General features: G+C 42.8%; 1 protein-coding gene across 1 annotated transcript in view; it reads right to left on the bottom strand.

Moving 5' to 3' along the window:
• Positions 1–27,198, bottom strand: part of SV2C (synaptic vesicle glycoprotein 2C) — a 190,080-nt gene that overhangs the window by 121,906 nt on the left and 40,976 nt on the right. Inside the window, exon 2 of the mRNA XM_074360014.1 lies at positions 21,730–22,411. Within this exon, the coding sequence (XP_074216115.1) occupies positions 21,730–22,309 (580 nt within the window). The 5' untranslated portion in view covers positions 22,310–22,411. The remainder of the gene's footprint in view (positions 1–21,729; positions 22,412–27,198) is intronic.

Here is a 27,198-nt window from a genome sequence, read left to right as displayed (position 1 = left end):
TCCTATGTATTGAGGGTGAGTTTATAGAAAATCAAAATGAATACATGACAGTTCATTCCTCCTTCCTCATACAGGGAAGAAAGCATGAGGTTCTAAAGGTCAAAGAAGGTGTTGGACTTGCAGCAGGACATTGATCATGATGGTCACCATAGGTCTAAGTTAGTCTTCACTGGGAAAAACGCTTAGCTTTTGATCTGTGTGAGAAAAAGAAGAGGAGATCTGCTTGTGAGGGTGGAACCACAGGGCTATTGAAGAGCCAAGACAGAGCTGGGGCAGGGTCAGGCCAACAACACTAGTAAAGTACATGGTACCATTAAAGAGGGTTGTACACCAGCTGGGCGACAGCACTCTTCAGACCTCAACCTGAAACTCATGGGGAAAATTATTAACAAGCAGAGTTCATTTATAATATTCAACATATGCATAAATATTGATTAGAAGAGAGAATAGTTGGGTATAGTCCACCATGGACACATGCACTTGTTCATTCAATCACCAATTCCACAAACATGTCTTGAGTAGTAACTATGTGCCAGGCACTGATGACCCAAGGATGAATAAACACAGAGCAACCAAAGAACATTTCCTGGAGACAGTGAACTTTGACACTGGTTCTGAAGTGTCTAAGCCAGAGGCCTCCACACTGGGTTCTTCTGAACTCTAGTTCAGTGAAGTGTTAATATAGGTGCAATGAAGTATTTACATTACCTTCTATGAAACAAAGGGTTTTACGGTCAAATCACTTTAGAAATGTTGTCCTGATTGTCTCAAATTTGTATGTTAATGGCTCTGAGAAGTCCTGTAGTAAAGACTTTAATACCTCACAGGATCCAGTTTGGGAAACATTCCTCTAGAGACTACAGACTGATAAAGAAGTGGGGGGGTTACAGACATCCAAAGTGAAAAGACAGGATCAAGCAAGTCATATTTCTTGTCTCATGAGACACTTCCAATGGCTCAATCCACGTAAGCCAGTACATCTCCAGAAATGTCACTGTTGTCCAATTAACTGATAACAATGCCATATGACATGTATTTTTACCAACTTTCTTCTGCTTAAGACATGCAGAGATGGCTCATGTTTCATAGAATCTCTGCATCATGGAGGGCTGATCCTGAAAGGACTGTTGGGAACCCTCTGATACCATCCTCTCGTTCTGCAGATGAGTCTGGACAAGGCTAATCAGTGACCCTACCCTGAAGAGACTCTGGGCTCTGGTTTCCAGCTGAAAGGCCCCCCTGAAAGATTACCTGCCTTTTATGTGCTCTATAGAGCATTTATTGTACTGTGGACGCTAAATGATAATTACTAAGTTATTAAAGGAAAATAAAGTATTTCTAACATTACTATGTAAAAATAAGAACAATAATAAAATGTACAGCCATTTGCTTGGAAGCATTCATTGAACATTTCAGGCCAAAAAATAAGGGTGTACTAGGGGAAAAGACTTTGCATGGCCTCAAGAATATTACTATCTGACAGTACCTCTTTGCATCACCTTGTCAGTGAGACGTTTTTATATCTTTGCTGTTAATCTTATTAACCTACTGGCACAGAGCTTATTACCCTGAAAATAGCTTTTTTTCCCCTTCTAAGCCAAACTTATCCAAGAGCATCAGTCTAAAGACTATAAATAGTCCAAGTAAAACAATGTGACATGAAAATGTAGGCTACGGCCAGCAGAACTAAGTAATAGGTTTCATTAAAATCAGAGAACTAGGTGATAAGATCCCACCACTTTGTCCTGGATTTTACACAGTCATTAAAGTGACACTGCACACAAGGAATATATACAAATACACTTGGTCTAACTTTATAAAGCAAGCCAGTCAATTTTCCAAGCAACCTTACATGTTTTTTCTTTTTAAAAGTAGCTTTATTGAGATATAATTCATATATTATCCAATCTCTCATTTAAAGTATAAAATTCAGAGAGGAGGGAGATAGCTTAGTTTTAGAGTGCATGCTTAGCATGCATGAGGTTCTGGGTTCAATCCCCAGCACCTCCATTAAATAAAGAAACCTAATTTTAAAAAAATCCCAAAAGCACAAAAGCAGATTAAAAATGGGTTGAAGACTTGAATAGACATTTCTTCAAAAAGACATACAAATGGCCAACAGGCACACGAAAAGGTGCTTAACATCACTAATCATCAGGGCAAGGTAAATCAAAACCATACTCAGATATCATCTCACACCTGTTAGGATGGCTATTTAAAAAAAACACATACATACACATAAAAGATAACAAAGGCTGGTGAGAATGTAAAGAAAAGAGAACCCTATAGTCATTATGGAAAATATAATGGAAGTTCCTCAAAAAATTAAAAATAGGACTACTATATGTTCCAGCAACCCCACTTCTGGGTATAAACCCCAAAGAATCGAAAGCAGTGTCTCTAAGGGATATCTGCACTCCCAGGTCCAGTGATGGGGAATGGAGTTTTTAAAATGTGGTATTTACATACAGTGGACTATTATTCAGCCTTAAAAAGGAAGAAAAGCCTGTCATTTGCTACAACAGGGATGAACTTGAAAGACATTATGCTAAGTGAAATAAGCCAGACCCAGAAGAATAAACATTACATGATCCCACGTATACCGGGAATAAAGCAGCCAAACTCATAGAAGTCGAGAGTAGACTAGTAGTTACGAACAGCTGGGGGGTAAGGAACTGGGGAGGTACTGATAAAAAGTCACATAGTTTCACTTACACAAGATAAATAAATCCTAGAGATCTCCTATCCAGCATGGTGCATACAGTTAATAATATTGTACTGCATACTTTAAAACTTGCTACGGCAGAGGTTGTCAGTGATGGGGAGAGAAATTTACCAGTACTGTTTAAGTGCTAGGTGCTTCTCATACATTGTCTCTAACCCTCACAGCAACTCTCTAGGATGACATTTCGTACTAATAACCGGCTGTAAGCTGTTTGCAGTTGGCTGGTACAAGGACAGAAGAAACGTTTCAGGGCACCTGAGGTCAGCTTTAAGTAGTCCACGACTACTAGCAGGTCACTAAAACAGTCTGAAAGGCTTCGCCTCACTTAATTCTTATCTGCCTGCTAACACCCACAGATCAAGAACAGAGGATAAGAGGCTCTGGAAAAGTGATGATCTCAGTCAAAAAGGAAAAATAAAAGAATCTACAAGATAAAGATACTGTTTACTTTCCCTTTCCAGATTAGTAAACTGAAGCACAGAGAGTTTAAGAAACACACCCAAAGTCACACAACTCCTAAACATCATGTCTAAGATTCACATCCAGCTCTGCCTCCGAGTCTTTGTTCATTCTGTGCTTCTTTCCATCACATCCTAATGGAAATGTATAACCAGACATTTTAGATTAGGTGTATAGAAATCATCAGAAAGTCTAGGGTTGCCTCTATTAAATCTTTCCAGCCCTGCCCTTCAGAGCACCAGGTGTTACTTCTGTTCAATCTCCCTGCTACAGCATCTGTAACTAATTAGGTGCCCTTATCCGACATACATCTGTCTCCACCTCTGGCCTGTAAGTGACCAAAAGCAAGGATCCTGTCTTTGCAATTCCAGGACCTAGTCTGGAATCTGGCACAGAGAAGGCATTAAGTAAGCATTTGCCAGATGAGTAAGAAAGGTAATTTGCATCACAAACACACACAGACAACAAAGCCCCAAGAGCTAACTAAGTCTTGGGGAAAATCTCTTTAGGGGGCAAAGAACGCAGGAGGAGTTTTAGGGAAGTTGAGACATCCAGGACAGCCCAGGGTTACCGGGCTCAGTTTCCCAATGACTTCCCACCAAACAAAGCAATCCACAGGATGAGAAGAAGCTTAGGGAACGAGGCCACTCCCAGGAACTCCTTTCAGGCTCCGAGCTGAAGTGCTGGGGGTCTGTACCTAACAGGAGCAGCTCAGAACGCCCCAGGGGATCAGAGGAAGTACCTCCCCCAAATGGGGAGAACCTGGAAACCCTCTGGCCTTTCCCATGGGCTTCCAAGTGGTCCATCCAGGATGCATTCCCATGTCACAACTATAGAATTTATTTCTCTCTAAGCGGGGAAATGGCATCTCTGGGGGAACAATGCATTGCCTTGTGACTCTGAGAAAATATGACCTGTGATCTCACACACCGTATGATGTGCAGTAGAAATCTGCAGGGGCCACTATCACATGACTATCAACTGCATCTCTGCCTAGGTCCCTACACTGTGAAAGTCGTGTGCCCAGTGGGGGAGGGAGGCAGGGGACACGAAACTTCTTTACCGATGTAGCAGGAACCCAGTGAGTAAAGCTGTGTGGTGTGTGGTCTTAGCGGATCCTCTAACTTATTCATTTTACCACAAGGGAGTGGTCGACTGGTAGCTAACTTTCCCCCTCCACACACCTGCCCTGAGCAATTCGGTACCACTGTTACCATTGCTACTTGACTGCTTAAATATGAACATTACAGCAAGTTCATTTTACTGCTGAATCCAGAGGTACCAGTAACTGACACAGTTTTCAATTTGGAAAAATAAATAAAATGAGACAGCAGCAGCTGACCCAGTCCATTCCCGGTTTGCCAATTTATCTCCTATAGATATTCCGGATGTGATTATTGGCACGTGATGACGCAGAAGGACTAGCTAATGGCTACAAACCTGCAATTATTTCCTTGCAGAAGATGATTAATATTTTTTCAGCTGCTCCAGTCTATGGTATAATTATGTTATTAGAAGTATTATCCGAAACAAATATACCACAGTAGCTTATGACCAATTTCTAAACCCTGATTTGTTTCTTTCCCTTTAAAAATATACATTAAGATTCCATTTAGCAGTGAATCTGATGTCTGTCCTTTCCATTCTCAGAACAGTTTTCTCATTGCCACGGCCAATGTCCTTTTCTCAGTTATGACCACCTCCTCCGTCCTAAAACCCCTTCTGCTCTTGGCCTCCAGGCAAGAGACTTCCTGCCTTTCAAACCATTTATTTTATGACTTTTCTCCTCTCACCTCCCAAGCGTTCACTAAAAGTCTGTGTTAGCCTCTCCCCCACCCTCTCCTGCTCTCCCCTCCAACACGCCCTCTTCTCCTGTGGGCTCTGCATTGCTATCCAAAGATGTCTCCAGTGCCCACCTCTAGGGCTAGTTTCCCCATCAAGCTTCAGAACCCTCTTCTAAATGCCTTCTTGGACAGTTTCTCCTGAGCAGCCTGGTTGGCATTTCAAACTCACCAGAGTTCACTGGGTACCACTTACCTCCCAGGCACTGTGCTATGTGCTAAGGCTAGTCTGTGAATTACACACTCAGTTCTTGTGCTTACAATACAAGTAACTAAACTCATTTCCCCTCCTATGCATGGGTTCTCCCTGCCCCCACCCCTGCCCCCAACCAATCCCAGAACTCCAATTTCTGTTTAAGGCACTGGCACCCAACAGAACACGTGGGCATGAAGCCTCAGTACCATATGCCATGTTCCTCTCCCCGGCTCCCATGGCTGGTCAGTTGTGAAGGCTCAGGAATTCTCTCGGAAACACCCTCTCTCCCCTCTAGTCCTTCTGCCATCACCCACCGTCAGACCCTTGACCTACTGTCCAGACAGCTGAAATGCATCTCAACTGCCCCTCACTTCGCTCCTCTCCAATCCAGTTCAAACTCCCAGTCTCCTAAAGGAGGGTGCACACCATGTCCTTGCTCTGCTAACACATCAACCGCTCCCCACTCGCACCAGAATAAACTCCTGTAAAACTCTTCCTGAACAGGTAGGTCCCCACCCATCTTTCCAATTGCTCCCCTCTGTATATGTTCCACTTCAACAAAACTGAACCAATTCGATTCACAATACACAATCCAAGATCTCCATGCTTTTGTTTGCTCAGCCTAGTCTCTCTCTCAGAAACATCCTTTTTCCACCCATATCTCTGTAAGCACAATTTCTACCCACCGTTCAAAGCATTGCTCTAATACCACAGGCTCCTGAAGCCTTTTTAAAATCCATGCCCCCCGAAACAGAATTCATCTCTCTGTCCTCTGGTTCCCATATCATTCTGACGACAAGTGTCTTGTGCCTCGGGTTTTGTCTGGTTGACCTTTGTGTTTGCATGATACAGAGTGCAGCCCAGTGTCCCGAGACTCAGTGAGAATTCGATAAATGAATGGACAAGCCCCTGCTAGTGTTCTTTCTGTGTGAGAACTGCTAAATTTTGACAAGCGGCATTAGACAAAGTCATCTCTAATCTATTCACTGGAAACATAAACAGATAGTTAAATAAACAGTCAGAGGGCACTGAGGAGCCAACCACCTCACATATATATCTGCCTCCACTCTCGTGTGTATGTTCGCGGATGAACTGATTCCCACAGCAGGACTTCCTTTTGTCCCCGTTAGCAGTTTGGCTCACTCTTTCAGCTTCCAATCAGTTCTTCTGACACAGTAGTATTTTTAATATTTCTGACTTAACTAGATTTTGCTGAGGAAACTAAGCTACTCTCAGAAAAGCCATTAAATTTCATGTTGATAGGAGAGGGAAAAAATCTGCAGTCACATTATAATTTTATCACCATGACTCTGGCACTGAGGAACTATTTCCACAAAGCAGAGTCACACTGTGCCCTGCACATCTGGGGTCCATTCTGGGCTGCAGAGCTGTAAATGTGGTTAGGGGCTGTGACGCACCCCCCACTGTGTAGGAGAAAGACCAGCTTAAAGAAGCCAACATCCATCTCAGTGGAGGAAAAAACAACTGTGCATCCTTCAGCTGTGGATAAGGTATTTACTTTCTGGAAAAAGCTTTCCCTCAAAAGTGGCACATAAAACTCCCTTGTCCATGGATATTACTGTATGTTAATGAATAAAGAAATCAGTTCCATTTACAACACGACTCCCCCTTCCCACTGTTTGAAATCGTAGCATCATTTATAACCTCTGCTATCACCACTGCTGGGGACTGCTGCTGCTTCTCCGCTGGGGGGCCGAAGACAGGGCTGCTCAGCGTGGAGTTCACAGCCAGCAGTCAGCATCAGCTGGAGACTGCTAGCACAAAGAATCGCAGACCCCGCTCCATGGGTGCTGCACCAAAACCTGCCTCCTCAGGGGACTTGCCTGCACTTTCATGTCTGAGAAGCGCTGGCCAAGGTCACGGTGTTTCTGAAACTTCCCTTTGAGTAGGCATGGCTTGGAATGCTTCTGAAACCTATACAGTTTCAGAGAGTCAGCCCCTAGAACTGATTCAGAAAGTCTGGGATCAGATGTAATTTTGCTTAAATGAGATACTGAGATTGTTATGATGTATACAATGCCTGACACACAGAAGGCAGAGAACAAACTTTAAGCCCTCCACCCACTGCTGCCATCACCACTACTAGTAGGGTTACTGGATCTAGCAAATAAAAACACATAATGATGGCTATTGTTAAAAAGCCTACACATAATAAATGCTGGAGAAGGTGTGGAGAAAAGGAAACCCTCCTACACCATTGGTGAGAATGTAAATTGGTGCAGCCACCGTGGAGAACACTATGGAGGTTCCTAAAAACACTAAAAATAGAGCTACCCTATGATTCAGCAATCCCAGATGGGAGAAAACTCTAATATGAAAACATATATGCACCCCAATATTCATAGTAGCACTTGTACAACAGCCAAGACATGGAAGCAACTTAAATGTCCATCAACAGATGACTGGAGAAAGAAGATGTGGCGTGTGTGTGTGTGTGTGTGTGTGTGTGTGTGTGTGTGTGTGTAAATGATGGAATGTTACTCAGCCATACAAAAGAATGAAATAATGCCTTTTGCAGCAACATGGAAGGACCTAGAGATTATCATTCTAAGTGAAGTAAGTCAGACAGAGAAAGACAAATATCATGATATCATTTATATGTGGAATGTAAAAGAATGATATAAATGAACTTATTTACAGAACAGAAACAGATTCATAGACATAAAAAACAAATTTATGGTTACAAAAGGGGAAGGGGGATAAATTAGGAATATGTACAACTGAATTATGTTGTACACCAGAAACCAACACAATATTGTAAATTAACTAGACTTCAATAAAAAAGAATAAAGTATAAGAAAACATGAAAAAAAATGACTCCCAGTTAAATTTGAATTTCAGATAAACAAATAATTTATAAATATATCTCAAATATTGAATGAGACATACTAATGTTGAAATATTATTCCTCTGTCATTTATCTCTAATTCAAATTTAATTGGGCATCCTGTATTTTATCTGGCAACCCTCACCATCTCTGACTTTGGAATATCTGGGGGAAGGAAGTAAGTAGTAGATAAGACTGGAAAAATAGATTAGGTCCAAATTGTGGAGGGCTTGAATGCCATTCTAAGGAGTTTAAATCGGTCTGTTCTCAACATTTTTGAGCAAGGACATGATGTGACCAGAGCCCTCCTCCTCTTACTCCCAGGAACGATCAGAAGAGCAATGGCAATACAGAGGCTGCAGGGACAGGAGTCTCCATCCCAAAGACCCTTGAGGAAGGGAGACCAGAGGATCGTAGTCATGGCCAGTGACTATGTCACAAGGAATAAAAAAATTAAAATTTCAAAATCTTGTATTTTGTATTAATACTTCACTCTTAAATTATTTATTTATGCCCTAAACCATAAAAATCATTTAAACCATCTATTTGACTTTCTAAAGGAATAGCTGGTGCACAAGAGAGCTTCCTGCACTTGGAGAAAAAAGATACCTAGTAACACACCAAAAGCCAAATTTCCAACGTCCCTGGTGAATGAAAAACGTTACAGCCACTTCTGCTGCCGGGATGGTGAGCCTGAGGGAATTCAAGATGGAAACAAACACAGTGCCGGCTATCAAGCCCTCAGCATTTCCCCCAACAGTGTCCCTGAGGGGATTCGGAATTGGAAAGAACAGGACACTGGCCCTAGACAGCTAAGGTGCATCTTAAAGGAAAGATTTCAATAAGCCCAGACTTTTGCACCTTCCCATACATAGAAAAGCATTTAACTTAACTTTCATTAACTTGAGATGTCTGTTTTTCTTTAACTAACAGTAATCTTCTGATGTTCTGACTACCCAGTCTTTGTTGCAAAACTCCTATGTCTCCTGGCTCCTCCCTTACCTCTTTGGAGCCATCCCTCAGAGCTATGGGAGAGGTTGCCTCCCAGGCTTGAAGTCCTCAGCAAGTCCGGCAAATAAAACATAACTCTCAACTATAAGGCGGTGCAAATTTTTTTCTTCAGTCAACACGTGTATCAGAACTTAATTTTCTTCTTTTAAAAATCTCTTTTTTGATTTATTTTTCACTTGGTTTTTCTTGTTTTGTTTCCTATTGTCCAATTTCTTTGTCATCCTTCCAATTTTTGACGTCACCAAGCACCACAGGCTTGCCATTTCCCTCTTTAACTCAACAAGGGAGAGAGGCTGACCCCAACTCGAGGTGGAGTCTTCCTTACACACTAGCTCAGTGACTGTCAGGAAGCATCGGGCTGGAGAGTGCAGCCTCGCTTATCACAGAGTGGACTATACTGTGTTCCCTTGTCCCACCTGAATCCCTAGAGGAAGACTTCTCTGTGCGGTAGAAGTGAGACCAGAGGGAAGGGGGCGGGGCACGACCAGTGAAGGACTGACACAGCAGTTGAGGACGGGACAGACTGGTTACAACCAAGATGGGGGAAGATTTGACTTCCAGTAGACCTTGAGCCTCATGCTCACCCACAGGCATCATGATAGGTCCCAGGCTGACCTTAAAAGGCCAAAGGCAGGCAGTGCCCAGTTCCTGGAAATCCCTGCCCATTCCCCAAAATAGTTGGAATAATCCTCCTAGTTAGCATATGAAATTACCAAGCCCATAAAAACGAACAACCCTGCACCTTATGGTGTCTTTCTTTCTCTCTCTCCCTCTCCCTCTCCTTCGGAGATGGCTTGCACCTGTCTATGAGTGTGTATCTCCCTGAATAGACTTACTTTCACTCCACTATGCCTCACTTTTGAATTCCTTCCTGTGCCAGACAAGAACCTATTCTCCAGCAACAGAAGTATCTTTGCTACACCAACCTGAATGAACCTACATAAGCCAATGATGACAACATAATAGGTCCCTGAGTGTTGGGAGGGAAGTTGAAATTGAAGGCCACAAAGGTAAACTGGATTCTCAAATCTGGAGGCAAAAATATCCTCCCCAAATCTCTCCCAAATATGCCCCACCTCTTGCTCTCTCCCGCCTGACAGCGGTACCACATCTCTCAGGAGAAGAGGAGAGGTCTCTTGGGTAGATTTGGTTTGATGTAGTCATTGAACACAGTGAAAGGACCCTGTGCTAAAATCTTGACTGGGAACTGAAACTTGACCTCTCACCATCAGTTCTCTTTCTCTGATGGGCGTTATGTTCATATTAACTGTGCTATCACGTCACATGACTCCCGCCTCTGCAGAAAAGGAGGGGTTTCCTTCTCACTTTGGTTCATGTAAATCCCTCCCAAGGGCCAAGATATTCTTGATAATGATTTTACTTAAAATTTTTTCTCGTCTCTTTGGACATTAAATACCCAAATTTAAATACCAAAAGCCATCAGGAATATCATTTATTTGTGTATTGATCTTTGGTTTTCAAACACTACCAAAATAGTCCCCAAATGTTCGTTTCTCTGAAAAACAACAATAAATATTCGTCTCTTAGAAGAAAGCTATCTCCAGCACTTACCTGAAGGTGCCTTGCTAACATCTGCACTAAGTAGAGCAACGTCCAGCTTTCACATCTTGTCCTCTCGACTTCACCAAGCGCGCACTGAATGTTAAGCAGCACCTTTAACTTCTCTGCGAGCTGGATCTTATACCAGGTACCTGAATAGAACTCCTCTCCCAGGCACTAACTGAGGGTGGTGTGGGAAGCAATGTGGATCCAAGCAGTCTTCCCTGCAAAAGTGCCCATGGTGAGGTTCAGTCCTGCTCTCCGTGAGCGCTTCCCTGGGTGTCTGGAGAGAAGCCAGTCTCCTTCCCTTCCCTCCCTTTCTGTGATGTTGAGACAGGATGGAAGGGGGCAGGGCACAGCCATTCAAGAAATGTTACAGCAATTAACATCAAAATGGTGAAAGATTCAACCCCCAGTCGGCCTTGAGGCTCAAGATGATGAGAGATTTAACTTCTAGTAGATCTTGAGTTTTATTATACGCTCATTGTAATATATTAACATGGTAAGTAACACGCCCACAGGCACCATGGCAGTCCCAAGGCTAGCCACAAAAGGTCAGAGTGTGAAACGGCCAGCTTCCTGGGAATCCCAGCCCCTTCCCCAGGCTACTTAGACTGGTCCTTCCACTTATTAGCATATGTAGCCCATAAAAACTAGCAACACGGTGCCTCGTGGCCACCTCTCTCTCTCCATTCGGAGACGGCCCCGCACTCCGTCTATGGAGTGTGTACCTACTTTTAATCTGAGCACCCAACCCCCACATCTCGTGGCCTTTCTCCTGCCTTTCAATGTATCTCTCTGAATAAATCTACCTTTACTCAACTGTGGCTCGCTCTTGAATTCTTTCCTGAGCGAAGCCAAGGACCCACATTTGGCGGGGCACGTCCCAGGGGCTCAACTGAAGCCTGGGACACAGCCCTTCTCACGCCCCACATCTGTTTTCCTGCATCAATGTGGCTAGGAGGGTGTGATGTACAGATGGGCGCTGACCATTCCACCAAGACCCAGCCTGGCCACAGTGCGGGTGGTGGGGTCTTTTTTAAAAATTGTGATTATTATTCCAATTTTTTAAAAACTGAGGTACAATGTTGTGTTAGTGTGAAGGAAAAGCCCAGATGGGCTAATGAGCTAAGTCACAAATCTAAGTGTGATAAGTGTCGGTTTACTGATACAAGTTCTGCCGGGCTAACTCGTAAATCTGAAGTTTAGTGTCAGTTTACTGGGCTAACAAGCTAACTCGTAAATCCAAGCTCAACAAGTGTCAGTAATGTGATCTGTTCCGAATTGATAAGCTTCAGTGTACTGAGTCCTTGCTTTTTGTTGTTTGAACCTTATTGGCTAATAGCCCCATACTTGTAATTAACCCTATAAAACCTCATGCGCACGTCCTGGAGGTGCTCAGAGCTTCGGAGCAGAAGCCCCTCTGAGCCCGCCAGCGTAATAAATCTGAGTACTCCAACCCTCCGAGTGGTGCTTGTTTCTTGGCTGGCCTGTCATTTCCGTAACATTAGTTTCATATTCTTTTTCATTATAGACTATAACAAGGTGTAAATCTAGTTCCCTGTGCTATACAGTTGGATCTTATTGTTTATCTATTTTATATACAATAGTATCTGCAAATCCCAAACTCTTAATTTATTTGCCCCACCCCTCGTAACCATAAGTTTGTTTTCTACGTCTGTTAGTCTGTCTTTGTTTTGTAAATAAGATCACTTGTGTCCTTTTTTAGATTCAGGGTGGGGATCTTCTGTGTGGGTGAGAACTCCCTCATCAGTAACTATCAGTCTGTTGTCCTAAAGCAGAGCCTTCTCTCTCCCTTTTTAAATGGTAATTATATTGATGTCAATTGCTGAGGACAACAGTGCAAAGTTTCTAGAGAAGGCAGCTTACTCAGAACGCAAGACTAAGATAGGCAGATGAGGTGGGAAAAACCTGAAGCCCACCACCCAAGGGCACCCATCCTGCCCTCCACCCAGAGACTCTCCTTCAGGGGCTGAAGGACAGCACTGCTTTGATATGCCCACTCCTCTGATTTTAGATTTGGCTCCAATTCTTGCCTTTGAGATGCCAGACACACAGGTTAGTGTTGGAAGGAAAACCCACGTCTAATCATGATCAGATCCGGAAATCCACCCCCCCCGCCCCCCACATGTCCTGGGGCTCTGGGCCTCGCATCATCCAAATTCTCCACCCGGAGTCTCTGGAGCAGCAGCCTGCCTCCAAAGGACACAAAGAGGAGGCTATGCTCTCACACTCAGCCCTAGACAGAGGGCAGAGTGGTGCCTCTGCAAAAGCCAAGCGACCGCCAGTCCTGCTGAGCCAGACACCAGCCCCAGGTGGAAGGGACTTGATCACTCTGATGACTGGGTTTCCATCCCATTCCTGGGAAAGAAACTTCCTGGTGTCAGATTTTGGAATGAGTAAAATAAGAGCCTTAAGACAATGAAACCAATGATTGATGGAAGTTGTAAATATCATTTCCTGTTTTCCCCACCACCACCGAAAAAAACCTCATCAAACCTCATGTGCTCCCTGGTTAGGAATGGGATTGAAGAACCCTGACTGAAGCATTTTTCAAAGGCTCAGAGTCCCTTTTAGGTCTAGTCTCCCCAGTTCTATTGCTCTGAGTCATTAAAAGGCAGTCCCTCATTTCTCAACATTTCCTGAATATTTTAAGCTAGTCTGACACATGATGTGCTAAAATAAACCTCATACTAATCTCACTGTACTTCAAATCCATCAACTGTAACTGTTCTGAATGTTTAGAGCTATAGTGGCACTTTATAGTTACACTTTTCCCTTTTATCTTTTTTCCTCTTTTGAATATTCTGAATCTGCCCTAAATTCTTGGAAGAGTAAGATCATGGTTTCTTATCTCCCGTCTCCTTTTGAATCCCCTCGGGTTCCTCACTATCTGATGTAGATTCCCAATTCTAGGTACAAAAGGCACCTCTATGTGACTGGGAGAAGGCTCATCTGGGTGGATGAAGGACAAAAAGGAACCACTTTGGAATAGAAGAATTAGCAAGTCTCCCCCTCCTCTACGCTGGTGGAAGCAGCCCCCAGCCAAGGTGAATGGCTTGGTGAGTAGGAGGGCTGGATCCCAGGCCCTTCACCACCAGCCAGGTGCCTTTGTGCAGGTCCCAACCTGCACAACTGTACATGGCAGCCCCACAATGTAAGTTGGCTATGGAAAGTACTTTCATTAGGGTTTTTAGCAGTTTCTCAGCTGTCAGCTTCTCTTGTTTTCAGGCTCTGTCTTGAGAGTGAAAAAATAAATTTAATGGCAGAAAATAAGCATATTCCAATATTTAAAACTATTTGCTCATTCTTAATATGCACAGGAAGACTGAGTTTTTTTCACTGTGGTAAAATACACATAACATAAAATTTATCAACCTAACCATTTTTAACAGAGAGATGTGAAAATAACTTAAAGATCATTATGTTTTATTTTTAAGCAAATTCCTTACATTTAAAATTTTTAATTGGAAGAAGTCATTGTTTCCCTCATCATTTTGTATTTGATTAAAGACCTCAGTTCTGAAACTGAAGGTAAGAACTATACCCAAGGACCTCTTTTACTATTCCTCTCACAGTCTTAAAGGCTGATAAGAAATTTCAAAGTTTATGGTAAGAATGTCAGTTTGCAAATACGTGAGTTGGGAATACTTACATCAGCAATTTATCAGACTAATCCTTTAACAGGAATGTAATCAAACGGTTTCCTACACTCTGAAATGTTCTGTAGGAAACTTAGGTCCTATAAAAGCTCTTTTTATGTGAGAATATTGAGACGTTAGATTTACCATGAAAAGGGGCAACTGTGTCTTGATGTTTGGAATTAAAATCTATGTCTGTATTGTTTGTATTTGGCTTGATCCAGGTACTGGGTGATTAACAATTCAGATTGCCTTATTTAAACTAAAGCCCACAATTAACAAATTCCCTAAGCCAAGTTCTCCAGGGACTTCAGGGTGAGTCCCAGGCTAAACAGGGATGTGTAAATCCAATACTTCCAGTGGATCAGAATCCTCATCCAGGAGCAATTTAGTACGTAGGAATATAGCAATTCAGGATGCAAGAATCAGCCTTCAGGTTCAAAGCTATATTGTGGGAAATCCGTCAGGGACCATCTGAGTGACAGAAGGGCATTTCCTGTCACACTTTCACAGTCCCAGAATGCTATTTATTGGCAAGTTTCAGAAAAGTAACTTGGAGCTTCTGTTCACTTCTGTTCTATAAAAATGGATCACAGACTCTTTGGATGGAGGGATCTTTTCAGGCTACTTGGTCCAACTCCATTCCAGTGTCAGAAACCTCTCTTCTCTCAGGAGGATGTGAAAGACCTGAGCAAATAAGACCCAGGAATATAACGGCAATGAGTTATTGAGTCTTCTTTTCCAATTTGGCAATAATGAAACCAAATAAGATTTTGCTAGTGTTGGTAGACAGGATGTTCTCTAGGAGCCAGTAAATTCTTAATTCCAATTAGGATCACTATGACAGCGAGAGGCTAAACAGAGCCAGAGGGAGCGCCCACAACAGAGATCGAACCTCCCTCCAAGATGCAGAGGAAGACGGAGAGGACAAAGGGATTGGGCAGCCTACGAGCTGCTGATCCTGAAACCTGCAACATACACTGTTAGGGTACAAAGCTTTGGATCTTAAAATTTAGAGCACACCCAGATGCCAAATGATCAAAATTTTGGAATAAAGCTAAAAGAGGAAAAACTCTGCATCACTCTTTGTTATCAGCTTGGATATGCTGCTCTACCTGGTGGCACTGGGCAGGGGGGCTGCACACCCTGAAAAGACTGGCTCCACACACAGGGAGCCAGTCACTGAACTCTGCTTGCAGTCTAGTGGCAAACAGCATCAATGGGACTAAAAAAAGAGGATCTTGGAAAATTGAAGCTGTCTTCCCCCCCCCCCAAAAAAAAACACAGACATCTAGATAGAAAGCAGCTAGAAATTCCAGTAGAATATTTCTTCTTCTGCTAATACCTAAAGGAAGAGGAGAGCATATAGAGGGATGGAGAAAGAGAAATAAGGTATGAATTCAAGTCATATACATCCAAGTGGCCTTCAAGGAGAAACTAGCCCTTCTATAAGTGGCAAAGAAAATTAAGAGAAAGAGAGAGAATGAAAGAGAAAGAGAATACTGTGCATTCCAAGGAATTCCACTCCATCCAGGTAAACACTGTAGAAGACAGGTTAAAAGACATGCTTAAGGTTACTAGAGATTTTCTTCTGTTCTATTTACTATTGTGTCTCTAGAGTTTAAAACAGTGCTTGTCACATGGTAGGTGCACCATATATTTTTGTTGAATGAGCATGATAGTTGTCAGTGGAAGATACAGGAATGGCAAATACTCTGACTTGATATGATTAACAGCAAAGTATTGAGTAAAATGAAAATCACTGCTCCATTTCTAGCCAAAACTATACCCTAAACTCACAAAAATCTGTATTTATTCTAGAATTATTCAGAAATATTTTAAAAGCTTTAAAGAGGATCTAGAAATGAAAAAAAGTCAAGTAATATTCCATTCCTACATACAAATATATTTTTCTTAATGCTTTAATGTTCTTGGTCTATCCATGTTTTTGTCCAACATGCCAATCAAATCTAGCCAATATTGTAGATGGAGAACTAGTATGTACTGAAGATGGGCAATTTCTCTGCAAAACCCAGAAGTTGACCCTAGCAGCCCTTCCAAGGCGATAGCTACCTCCTCCCAGTCCTGGTATGGACCTTGGTCCTTGGTCCTACATGTTCACAAACTGGACATGTCAGCACACCAAGGACAGAGCTATCTCTCAGAAGTAGCCTCCCAGTAGTCAACCTCACCATAGGTTGGTGGAAAAAGCCTCGTTAATTAAAATAGAAAACAGAACTGCCAAGAAGACTGGAATCCTTTGGGAAGCACATTCCTGATGGGCAAATTCTACAGAGCTGAATTTGAAATCTTCATGTTGCTTTAGAGCATGCAGTTAGAACAAGAGATCTTAGCTGTAGGATTCATGTCTTCACAAACTCCAGGGCAAGACTGCCTAATACAGCCTTTACTGCAGTAGAAATAGATGTGGCCCTCAAACCAGATAGGTTAATCCTCAGGTCAGGGCACCCCCAACCCTGAGCAGCATTTAGAAGAGCGCTGGCAACATCCACATCCATTACTTCCCCTTCTGTGTTCCTCCAATACCAATGAATTCCCATTCAAATAACACATTCCTACTTTACATATGTCTTCACTGGGGTCTCAAAGTGTAAATGATTTCAGAGATATCATTCATTCATTCAACAAATATTTGCTGAGATCCTACTATGTATCAGGCACTGATCCGGGCAGAGGGATACAGCAGTGAACAACGTTGCCAAAAACTCCTGATCCCAAAGGGCTTACATTCCTTCTCTTTATTTTAACTTCTGCCATTCCGCCTCTTTAAGAGGGGGACATTATCACCTGGTGTACCTTGCTAGGTATTTAGCTCACAGCTGGTGCTCAACTAATGCTTACTTAATGAAATAGTCTTGCTAGCTCCATTTTTCTTAACTTGATTCACTTTTTATCCTATAGTAATCTGGCTTTGTCCCAACTACACCACTAAAACTCCTGTCCTGAAAATCACCCAGGCATGTGGAAACTGGTAAAAGATAGAAGAAACACATAGTGGATGTTTAGTTATCATTTAGTTCTGGTTTGGTTATCAGGTATATTTTGGTTTAGACTATATTATTCTCCATCTATTCTGTCCATGTCAACACTTGGCCATGATAATGTTTTAGTTCGTAAAAATTACTAAGCTTTGTAACCCCCAGCAAGAAAGCAGTTGGACCAATAACGATTGGGCTCTGGATCTATTTGGTGGGTCTTACGAGCAAACAGGGCCCTGAGAGAGAAACCAGCCTCTCTGAAGGGAGGAGGGGTCAGTGAGGTGCTTGCTTTGCTCTGATGGCCGAGAGCTGGGCTGGGGCTGGGGCTGAGCTTTAGGCTGAAATGGACCCGCATCTTTCCTGTCTAGGGTTTTCTTAGAACCCCACCTGCCCCCTTCTACAACCCTTTGACAGGACCTAAGATGTGCTGGGAAAGGCTCACTCACACAGCATCCTCTGTAAGGCACAGCACTGCGGGGTCGGGGCGGGGGGGGGGTGCTTTACATCTGTGCTCCCCTGTGACGGGGGCTGGGAATCTGGAGGACATGTTTTCACTTCACTCAACACACAGACTCCTCCTGTAAAAGAAACTTCCTGGCCTTGCACATTTGTTTTGAGAACCAGTAGCAGCAGGCAAAAACTTCTTATAATGCTAGACCGGAGAGGCCCATTTCAACCTTTACTACAAGACCCTGCAGCACCTAAGAGTCACACACCCCTTCCCTCTTGCAGCAAATTCCAGATCCCCCCTCTCCGGGATGCTTCTCCTTCTCAATCTCCTTAATGACATCTTCCTCACCGTCACTCCCACAAATAGTACTGGGCAGGAATCCACCCTCTCCCTGGTTAAGGTCCTTGGCAGTTTCATCTTATATGAGATGGCTCTCAAAACGCTCAGCACTTCAGCCCAAATCGGCAGCAGCCCACAGGGTTCTCCTTTTAGGACATCCCCCCAAATCTCAAAGTGGTAAGTCTAAAACTACACCCTTCCTCTTTCTCCCCTGTCCTAAAACCTGTACTCTGTGTTACCTGACTAGATGAACTGCCTTCCTTTCATCAACTGCCCTCTTCCTCCTGCTTCCAAACTAATCAACAACAAAATCTCTGCTGACTCTACTCCAGGAACAAGCACCTTCCTTCTACTGCCTTAGTCAGTCCTTATTCCTTATGTGGTCAACCAGCCTGAAGTCTCTTTATCTACACTTCTCTTCTGGCTATTGATACTTGCTTCCTTGTCCCGGAAGCATGCAGACATCTGTCATTTCTCCATACTAGACTACAACTTCCTTGGATACACAGACCTTGTCCTTTTTTTTTTTTGGTCCTATTATCCCCTTGGTAACATTGTGCTTTGCACATAATAAATGCTCAATTAATGGACTTTGTCGATTGAAAATGGATTATCTTAAAGTGATGGTACTTATTCCTTTAAAGAACAGCTCATCAGATAATGAATTAAATATTTACCCTAACCTCTTCCCAGCCCAAATGAAGCTGTTCTATATGCACACAGACCAAATGCACAGACACACACACGGTGTGCCCTTAGCGGCCTGGAAGTCAATCTTCAAGCAAACACAAAGAGAGGCTCTATCTTCCAAATAATTCAAACATAAATTGGTTAATGCTTCTCGTTTCTGGTCTTCCTTGAGGGAAATGACACAATGCTGAGTAGCAAATGAGAAATTACTTTGCAAATCTATCCCCTCCAAAGGCCACCAAACAAGGGTCATGCAACTTTCTGCCTCACCTTTTGATCCCACTGCAATGACTTAGTGTGGTAATTATATTACAAAGCCATTACTCAATGAAATGAAAATGGCAAAACAATTTACATGCTTGTCTTAAAAAGATGCTGTTAGAACGCAATTAAAGTGAAATTGCAATGGCAAAATAATTGAAATGTGGGACTGGAAGGCACAGTTGTGGGACTGTAATAGAAAAGAGCAAATCTGACTCCATATTAGATCTGTTCCTTTGACTTTAACCATGTGCTCTGTTTCCCAGGCTTAGTCTTGCTGGCTCTGCACCTTCTGTAAAAGGATGTTGCCTGTAGCCTGAAATATAGGACAGCCTATTCTCAAGGCTCTGACCTTTAAGGATATTAAAATTTTTCCATTCATATAAAGTTGCAGAATAGAAAATAATGTTCGTTTTGTTGGAGGTTTACAGGGACACTATGATCTGACCCACGTGGACAGCGGCAAGAACAAAAGATTCCTACACTTAGAAATACATCTCCACAGACACCAAGAAGTTTGCAACAACCAAGCATACCCACTTCCTTTTCTAGTATAAAAGGAGCCTGAATTCTGACTTGGGGAAGATGGTTCTCCAGAACATTAGTCTGCCAGCTTCTGGGTCTGCCAGCTTTCTGAGTAAAGTCACTACTCTTTGCTCTAACACCTCATCTCCTGATTTATTGGCCTACCGTGTGGCGAGCAGAATGAGTCTGTACTCAGTAAGGACAATTAAAATGCTTCTGTGGGGGACTCACAACATGGAGTGAAGCGGCACACTCCTGGGGACACATTTTTAATTCACTAAAGCAGGCATCGTTTAAGGAGGGATGAAAATATCCGTGCTCAGCTGTCCCACAGCATTATCTACACTGGTGTATGCCACCTAGGGGTGTGTAACATCATCAGGGTTTACGGGTTTATGGGACAGACTGATAAGAGCATCACGTGTAACACTGCGCTTCCATTCAGCACCGAGGAGATGAAGGCACGAGGGTAAGCTTAGCTCAGGTCTTTCTGAAATGATTCCAATACAAAAGCTAGGCGCATGACATGAAAAGACTGTTATTCTAAATTTAAGCCTGCAATTATTAAATGTCTGTGGAGATGCATTTCTAAGGCTCTATCTTCTTAAAACATGCTACTGATATATTTCGTTAGCAAAATCTTGATAAGTATTTTGATGCCCAGGCTTACAGTGGGAATTCTTGCTCACCAAAGGAAAAAAACAAAAACAAAATACAGTGCTACATATGAAAGCGATTTGCCTAAACGACTGATCTGACCAATAACTGAGGACTCTCCTCGGAACCGTGTTCTGCATTTTGATGGTTGAACACGCAAATGAGTCTACTAGCAAAAAGCACACACTCTCTGCCCCCTGGCCCCTCCCCTTCGCCCCTCCCTTGGACCCATGTCTTCTAGTTAGGCAATGAAAGAAGCAAATGCTAGGAGTGGGTCATATAAAAGAAACAAGGGTTAAAGGAATAAGCTGTCAATTCTTCTCTCATGCATGTTTCTCTCTTGTGTTGTCACAGAGCAGATTAGTAGATGGTATTTAATTGTTTTTTATGCATCAATGATGATAGCATTACTGAGTAAGAGTTATTCACTAAACGACAAAAGAGCTGTACACTTCTGTTTGTCAAGCTTTAGCTTTAAAAAGTCCCTTGGAAATAGAGATGCCAATATTTTTTCTCTCTTTCACAGACTGTGAAACACAGAAAGATTTAATATGCACACAAACATATTCTCTGAGGTAAGCTCAGCCGAAGGGGTTTGGAAAGCCTACCAAGTGTTTGCCATGGGCCTTAAGTTTCTGGGATAGCCTGCTGTGTGCATGGTTCTTGGCCTTCCGATCTTCCCTCCCACAGGGAGGTAAGTGGGGGTGTTAACTACAGCTCTGCAACAACATGAACCTTCAGTGCATGGTAACTGTAACACAAAAATCAAACCTGCTCTCCAGATATTTAATAGAGAGGTCATGTTATTTTAACACATATAATTTAAATACTAATATGATTTGAAGTAGATTTTTAAGTCCTCTGAGGAGAGGAAGTTTTGCCAGTGTAGGCATAAAGGCACAAACTTTGAAAAAGAAAAAGTCATTTAGAGAAACTTCTACAAATAAGGGTAGTTGAAAAAAACAAGGAAGCAAACATACACACAGATTACAGAAAAAATAAAAATCGGCAGGATCCCAAAAGTATTTATACCATAGTATTATACTTAAAATTTGAAATCTGGAATTTGAAATCACATTTGTCAGAGCTTTGTAGAATTAACCTCTGTAATTAGACAAGTATCAGACAAGTTTCATGTCATGGCTTTATTAACTTCCAAGGGCATATCTTTGGAAGTAAACAAAGGAGAAATAAATGCAACGTTCTAATAGTGTAAGTTAAAATATACTGCTCTAAGTTACTTTAAAATGCATAAAAATAAAAGTGGGATAGATGAATAGATAGATGGTTAGGTGATAAAGAAATCGAGTAAACGTTAACTAAAGAACCTAGGTGCTGGGTGTATATGGCATCACTGTACCATTTTTTGATTCCTTTGCATGTTTAAAATTGTTCAAGTGTTGGGAAAAATGCAGGGCTTCACATGGAAAGTACTTATTCTACATGTTAACAGTGTTCGACAAATAAAGCAGTTTCCGAATGCATCTCTGACGTGTCACACTCACCCAGCCACCCGGATCCGGAGTCTGGTATGCACAGGTCTGTCTCAGCGCTGGGCAACACGAAGCCCACGACAAACACCTCCACGCCGTCCGCCATCAGGGCCATGCCCAGGACAAAGAAAAGGGTCCACTGAAAGCGGCCGTGGCCACACTCTTGGATTATCAGCTCATACTGCTGGGCTAGTTCTTCCTCGTCAGCTCTCCTCTCGGACTCCAGCTCCCGGCGGTCCTTGTACTCATCACCCTTGGGCTGCCCCACTGACACGATGCTGTCTTTCCCTTGGTTCATGCTGGGGATGCCCTGATACTCCCCTTCGTAGATTTCATCATCTTCGTCGTGACCCTCAGTAGCTTCACTGGAGCCTTCGTCATCGTTGGCCTCCCCATTATAGGTTTCTCCCGGTGGGTAATAGTCATCTTCCTCTTCCTCGTCCTGGAACCGACTATAGGACCTCTGGGTGTATTCGTCCTGGGCCCGGTCCACTGCTTGATTCACTTTCTTTACCGTCTGTTTCTTCACCTCTCTGGCAATGTCCTTGGCACCCTTCATCAGGGAAGTCCTATCCTTGTAGGAGTCTTCCATCTTATCTCAACAGATTGGCCAATGAGAAGACGGGAATTTTTCACAGCCTCAGGTCAGTGGTTCAGTCGTGACAGCATCATCCACTTTGGGTTCAAAACGGAACTGCAAGAGAAGACAAAGCACAGGAGAGATTTATTACTTCTTTCTATGTCTTTTCCATCATCTATTTCTTGGTCTCATTTCACTTGCCCCACAGACTAAGACACAGAATTAGCTTTTCCTTTCTTTTGAGCACACTGCTGGTTCTCTGCTCAAGTGTGATCAGCACTTGGAGTACCTAGGGTTTTTGCTATTATTTTTGTTTTGTTTTTAAGGAACTCTGTCTCCTGGGTAACTTTGCATAGAATACACAAGCACTCCCCTGAAGATACAATGAGACACGTTGCATCTTTATAAGTACAGCCAACATATTTCAAAAGTGCTAGAAACATAGACCTTGATTGAGAAAAACAGTATTGCTCACAGATACGTACACACTCTGCAAAGGCAAACCCAGAATAACAGAAGAATCCTGCTGACCTCATTTCCCCACAATGAAGAAAACAAAGCAAGCAAGCACCGCTATATGCAAGGCTATCAAATCATACACAAGCACACCTCATTTTACTGCATTCCGCTTTACTGCACCTTGCAGATACTGCAATTTTAACAAGTTGAAGATTTGTGGCAACCCTGGGTCCAGCAAGTTTATTGATGTCATTTTTGCAAAAACATTTGCTCATTTTGTTTCCCTGTCATATTTTGGAAATTCTTGTAATATTTAAAATGTTTCCATTATTATCATATTTGTTACATGATCTGTGATCAGTGATCTTTGATGTACTACTATGACTTGCTGAAGGCTCAGATAGATAATTGTTAGCAATTTTTTAGCAATAAAGTATTTTTTAATTAAGGTACTATACTTTTTTTTTTAGATATAAAGCTACTGCACACTTAACTAACTACAGTATAGTGTAAATATAACTTTAATAAGCACTGGGAAACCAAAAATTTGTGTGACTTGGTTTATTGCAATATTCACTTTATTGCAGTGGTCTGGAACCCAACCTGCAATATCTCTGAAGTATGTTGTAAATATTTATAAAATACACTTCCGTCCTACCTTCCTTGTATCTCCTTCCAATAAATGATAAGAGACTCACGCGGCACCCAAAGCTGACAGTGAGTATTTTCCCCTAGTACGGCAGTCATATCCATAGAAATTGGCAGTGTTCATCAAATGATTTCACAGACACTTTGGATAATCACTGAATTATAACATGGGGCTTGTCCAGTGATGGGGGTGCCCCTTCAGAAACCACCCACAGGCCAGCAGAGACAGGTCAGCCACATGCAGTGTCCCTTCACAACTGACCCTGTAAGAACCCCAGGCTTTGTCCCTGCCTTCTCCATCTCTAGACACTCCCCAACACACACTCCCTCCCTTGACTCCTCTGACTGCCACTCCAGTTAGCTGCTGTCCTGGAGACCGAGTCAGCAGCCTCCCATGACCCATCACTAGGTTTTCTTTCTCACGGGTAGCCCCTGACGTCTTGACTTACTACACTCTGGCTGACTTCTTTCACTTGTCCACTGGGCTGTCTCCTCCGGTGGCCCAAGTAAGCCATTGTCAGGCCACCTTGTACATAGATGACATGAAGGTGAAAAAATCATTCTCCCCCCATCATTAATTCCCCAAGCCCTGCACTGCAGCAGCATCCCAAACACTGGTTTATGTAAAGGTCAATTCTACTTCGTTCTTTTGCACTCAGAGTAAAACACTTGTAAGCAGCTATTATAAACATATACTAAAACTGCTCGTTCAGACATCACAAACAAACCCAGCAATAAAGACAATAGGATGTTTGTTTATAAACGAACTGTACATCATTACCATGGAAAACCAACAAATGCCCAGTGGGCAGAACAGAAGCACGGCCCTGCTCAGGCCTGTGTTTTAGAAAATGACAAAATGAAATGAAAACAAACACGATTACAAGGCTTTCGGTGGAATGTCTTGATGAAGGGTGTTTCTGTTTGTTCTTCTTCTCCTTTCTTTTTTGGAGAGCTGAGGGATCCAGAGGAGAGTTAGATGGGAAGGCAGCAAGAAGAGTGATTGAGGATGGAGCGCTCAGAAAGTTAAGAAGGAGGCAGGAAAAGAGAGAAGGGAAGAAGGGAGAATAATGGATAAGTGATGCTGCAGATGGAGAGATGTTCCCTAGTTTAAAAATGAAAAGTGAAATTAATACATTTCACACAATAAATAAAGCCAACTCCTCTACTACCCAGAAATTGATGATCACATCAGACACTGCACACCAGCTGCTGCTTGGGCACAACAGCACACAAATGCCCTTAAAGGGGGTCCAAAGACTGGAGAGCGAGGACAGACCCTGAACCACTGTAACACGCCGCCGCGAACCGTGCCTGTTGGCAATGGGAAGCTTCTGCAGTTGCTCTTCCTAAGAAACAGTAACTAAACTGACTGCGTTTGGCTTTCTTGCTTTTGTTCCTGGCTGCAGTCTCATCACATGCTTCAAGGGCTCACACCCCCTCAAATGGTCCTTGAGTGGGAGCCATCTCTATGACAGAAAGCAGGACTGGAGTCCTAGAAAATGGATGACTCTAACTCCCTAAGTGATCTAATCACATGCGCAATGAAAACAATTTTTTAAAAAATTTACAATTAAACGGTTTGTTTTTGGAAAAGAAAAATGCTTCTTGTACAAGTCTCTTTGACTCTGAGGCAAAACAAAGACCATGTGTACGTAAGTTCTTCAGGTTCCTCAGGCCAAAAGTGAGGCTCCACTTGATTTTCAGATCTTAATGGAAGAGACTGGGTCTTACAGTTTGCAGTCTCACTAAAACAAAGAAGATTTTTCAGTGCTTTTGCATAAACAAGGACAAATATGAATACTTATTAAAAAATTCTGTTTAAATCCAGATGTTTGTAGATGATGCCACGGGGGAAACTCGGTGAAGGGCAGGTGTAGGGCATCTCTCTCTATTACTTCTTACAACTGCATGTGAATCTAGGGCCCCAAAACAAAATGATAAACAAAAAATAAGCTTGTACCATCTACACTATGCAATCTTGGAAAATGCGCAAGATGTTTGGCTAGTGCACTGGAAGGTTATTCAGGGGGCAGAGTTGTATTCTACGGATATTTCCCTTTCTGGTAAGTGGAAAAATGCAAAAAGCTAGGCTCATCCCAAAGGTCACCAGGAAGATGGCAGACCGGGATTTGTGTCAGAAGGCAACACTTGCATGTGAAGCAGCAGCTCACAGGTGTGGCCCGTGCACCAGGCGTGGCCCACGAGGACATCCATGCAGGCTGCTTCTCACATTAAAATCAGTGTCTGCAAACACCGTTCCTCCATTTGGGATGAATCACCTGTTAACACCACGTACACGTGCCAAACACTGATTTAATGAAAATTGGGCTGAATGAGTGCTTACTCTGTGCCAAGCATTGTGCTAAGAACTTTGTACACACTCTTGTATTCTTTTATTTAATCCTTACTCAATCCTACGAAACAGATATTATAGGGCCCATTTTACAGGTGAGAAAATTGAGGCTTAGCAAGATTAAATAAGTAGCCCAAGGTAACAAAGCTTGTCAAAGGCAGTGCCGAGACTCAAGCTCAGAGGTTTGACCCCAGAGGCCTACCCCTTCTCCCCATCCGCCTCACACCGTGCGCCCCTGAGGTCTTAGTAAATGCAGCAGCGTTCTTCCTAGTCATTCCAGTAACTTGTCTATCCCATATAAAAATGGTTTCATAGCCTCTTTGCTAATCATCCTATAGGTTCTGAAACAAGAATTACTGTGATAAGTTTCACCAGTGATGGGCTTTCTATGGATAATAACCTTAATATATGGTCTTGTTTGTTCAGATAAGCTAGCCCAAGATGTTGGTTCAACTTCAAAAGATAATATAATCGTGCTAAATAAGATGCCAGCAGGCCAGGAGGGCAGGAAAGAAAACAGCAATGAAGCTCTTACCCTCAGAGAAGCTGCCCCTTCTTTATTCAGGCCAGTACCTCGCCAGGAAATAAGGACGATGATGTACCTTACACTGTGCTGAGGATTAGATGAGACGGTGTTCACACTGTGTCCAGGACAGAATTTGACACACATTAAGTGTTTATAACTTGGGTTCCCCAGACAGAGACTGTGATGAGGAGTCGGGTGTGAATCATTTATTGCAGACAAGCTGGTAAGGGAGTGGGAGAAGCAGGGTGGAGTGGGAAGGGGACAATCGATGCAGGGCTGCAATTTTGGGCAGTGTCCTGGGGGGGGCAAGCTTCAGCTTGAATCTGCAGAGTAATTCAGGAATGTTGTGTCTCAGAGTTCTTCCCACTCAAGGCAAAAATGCTGGGCTTTCCTGCTCCCACACCTGCCCACTGTTGGCTAAGCGCCCCCCGGCCCCGGGGCAAGGATGGACACAGGCGCTTCCAGCTCGCTGCATCAAAGGCAAAGTGCTTCCAGTAGCTCAAAGGTGGGCCTCTGAAGAGATACAGGTGCTGGCTGATGGACGCAAAGACACACTGAAGCCAGGAGGAGAGCTCCAAGACAATGAAAGGAATCCGAGAGTATTTGGTCAGAATATTAACAGTATCTCCTACAATTAGCATTTAATAAATGCTTGCTTAGATGCCCTGCTAATGATGCTAAGTGGCAGGACCCACAGGTAATTAAAAACTACATTTAAAAAAATAAATTTTTTAAACTTTTTATTAACAGGGGGAGAGGTAATTTAGGTTTTATTTATTATTTATTTTTTCAAACAGAGATACTGGGGATTGAACCCAGGACCTTGTGCATGCTAGGCACACATGCTACCACTGAGCCCAAAAACTACATTTACAGAAGCAGCTGTTACAAATGAATAATATTTACAGGAAA

The sequence above is a fragment of the Camelus bactrianus genome, chromosome 3, assembly GCF_048773025.1.
Source record: "Camelus bactrianus isolate YW-2024 breed Bactrian camel chromosome 3, ASM4877302v1, whole genome shotgun sequence".
In the NCBI taxonomy this organism is placed as follows: Eukaryota; Metazoa; Chordata; class Mammalia; order Artiodactyla; family Camelidae; genus Camelus; species Camelus bactrianus.
This window is presented reverse-complemented; position numbering and strand designations above follow the sequence as displayed.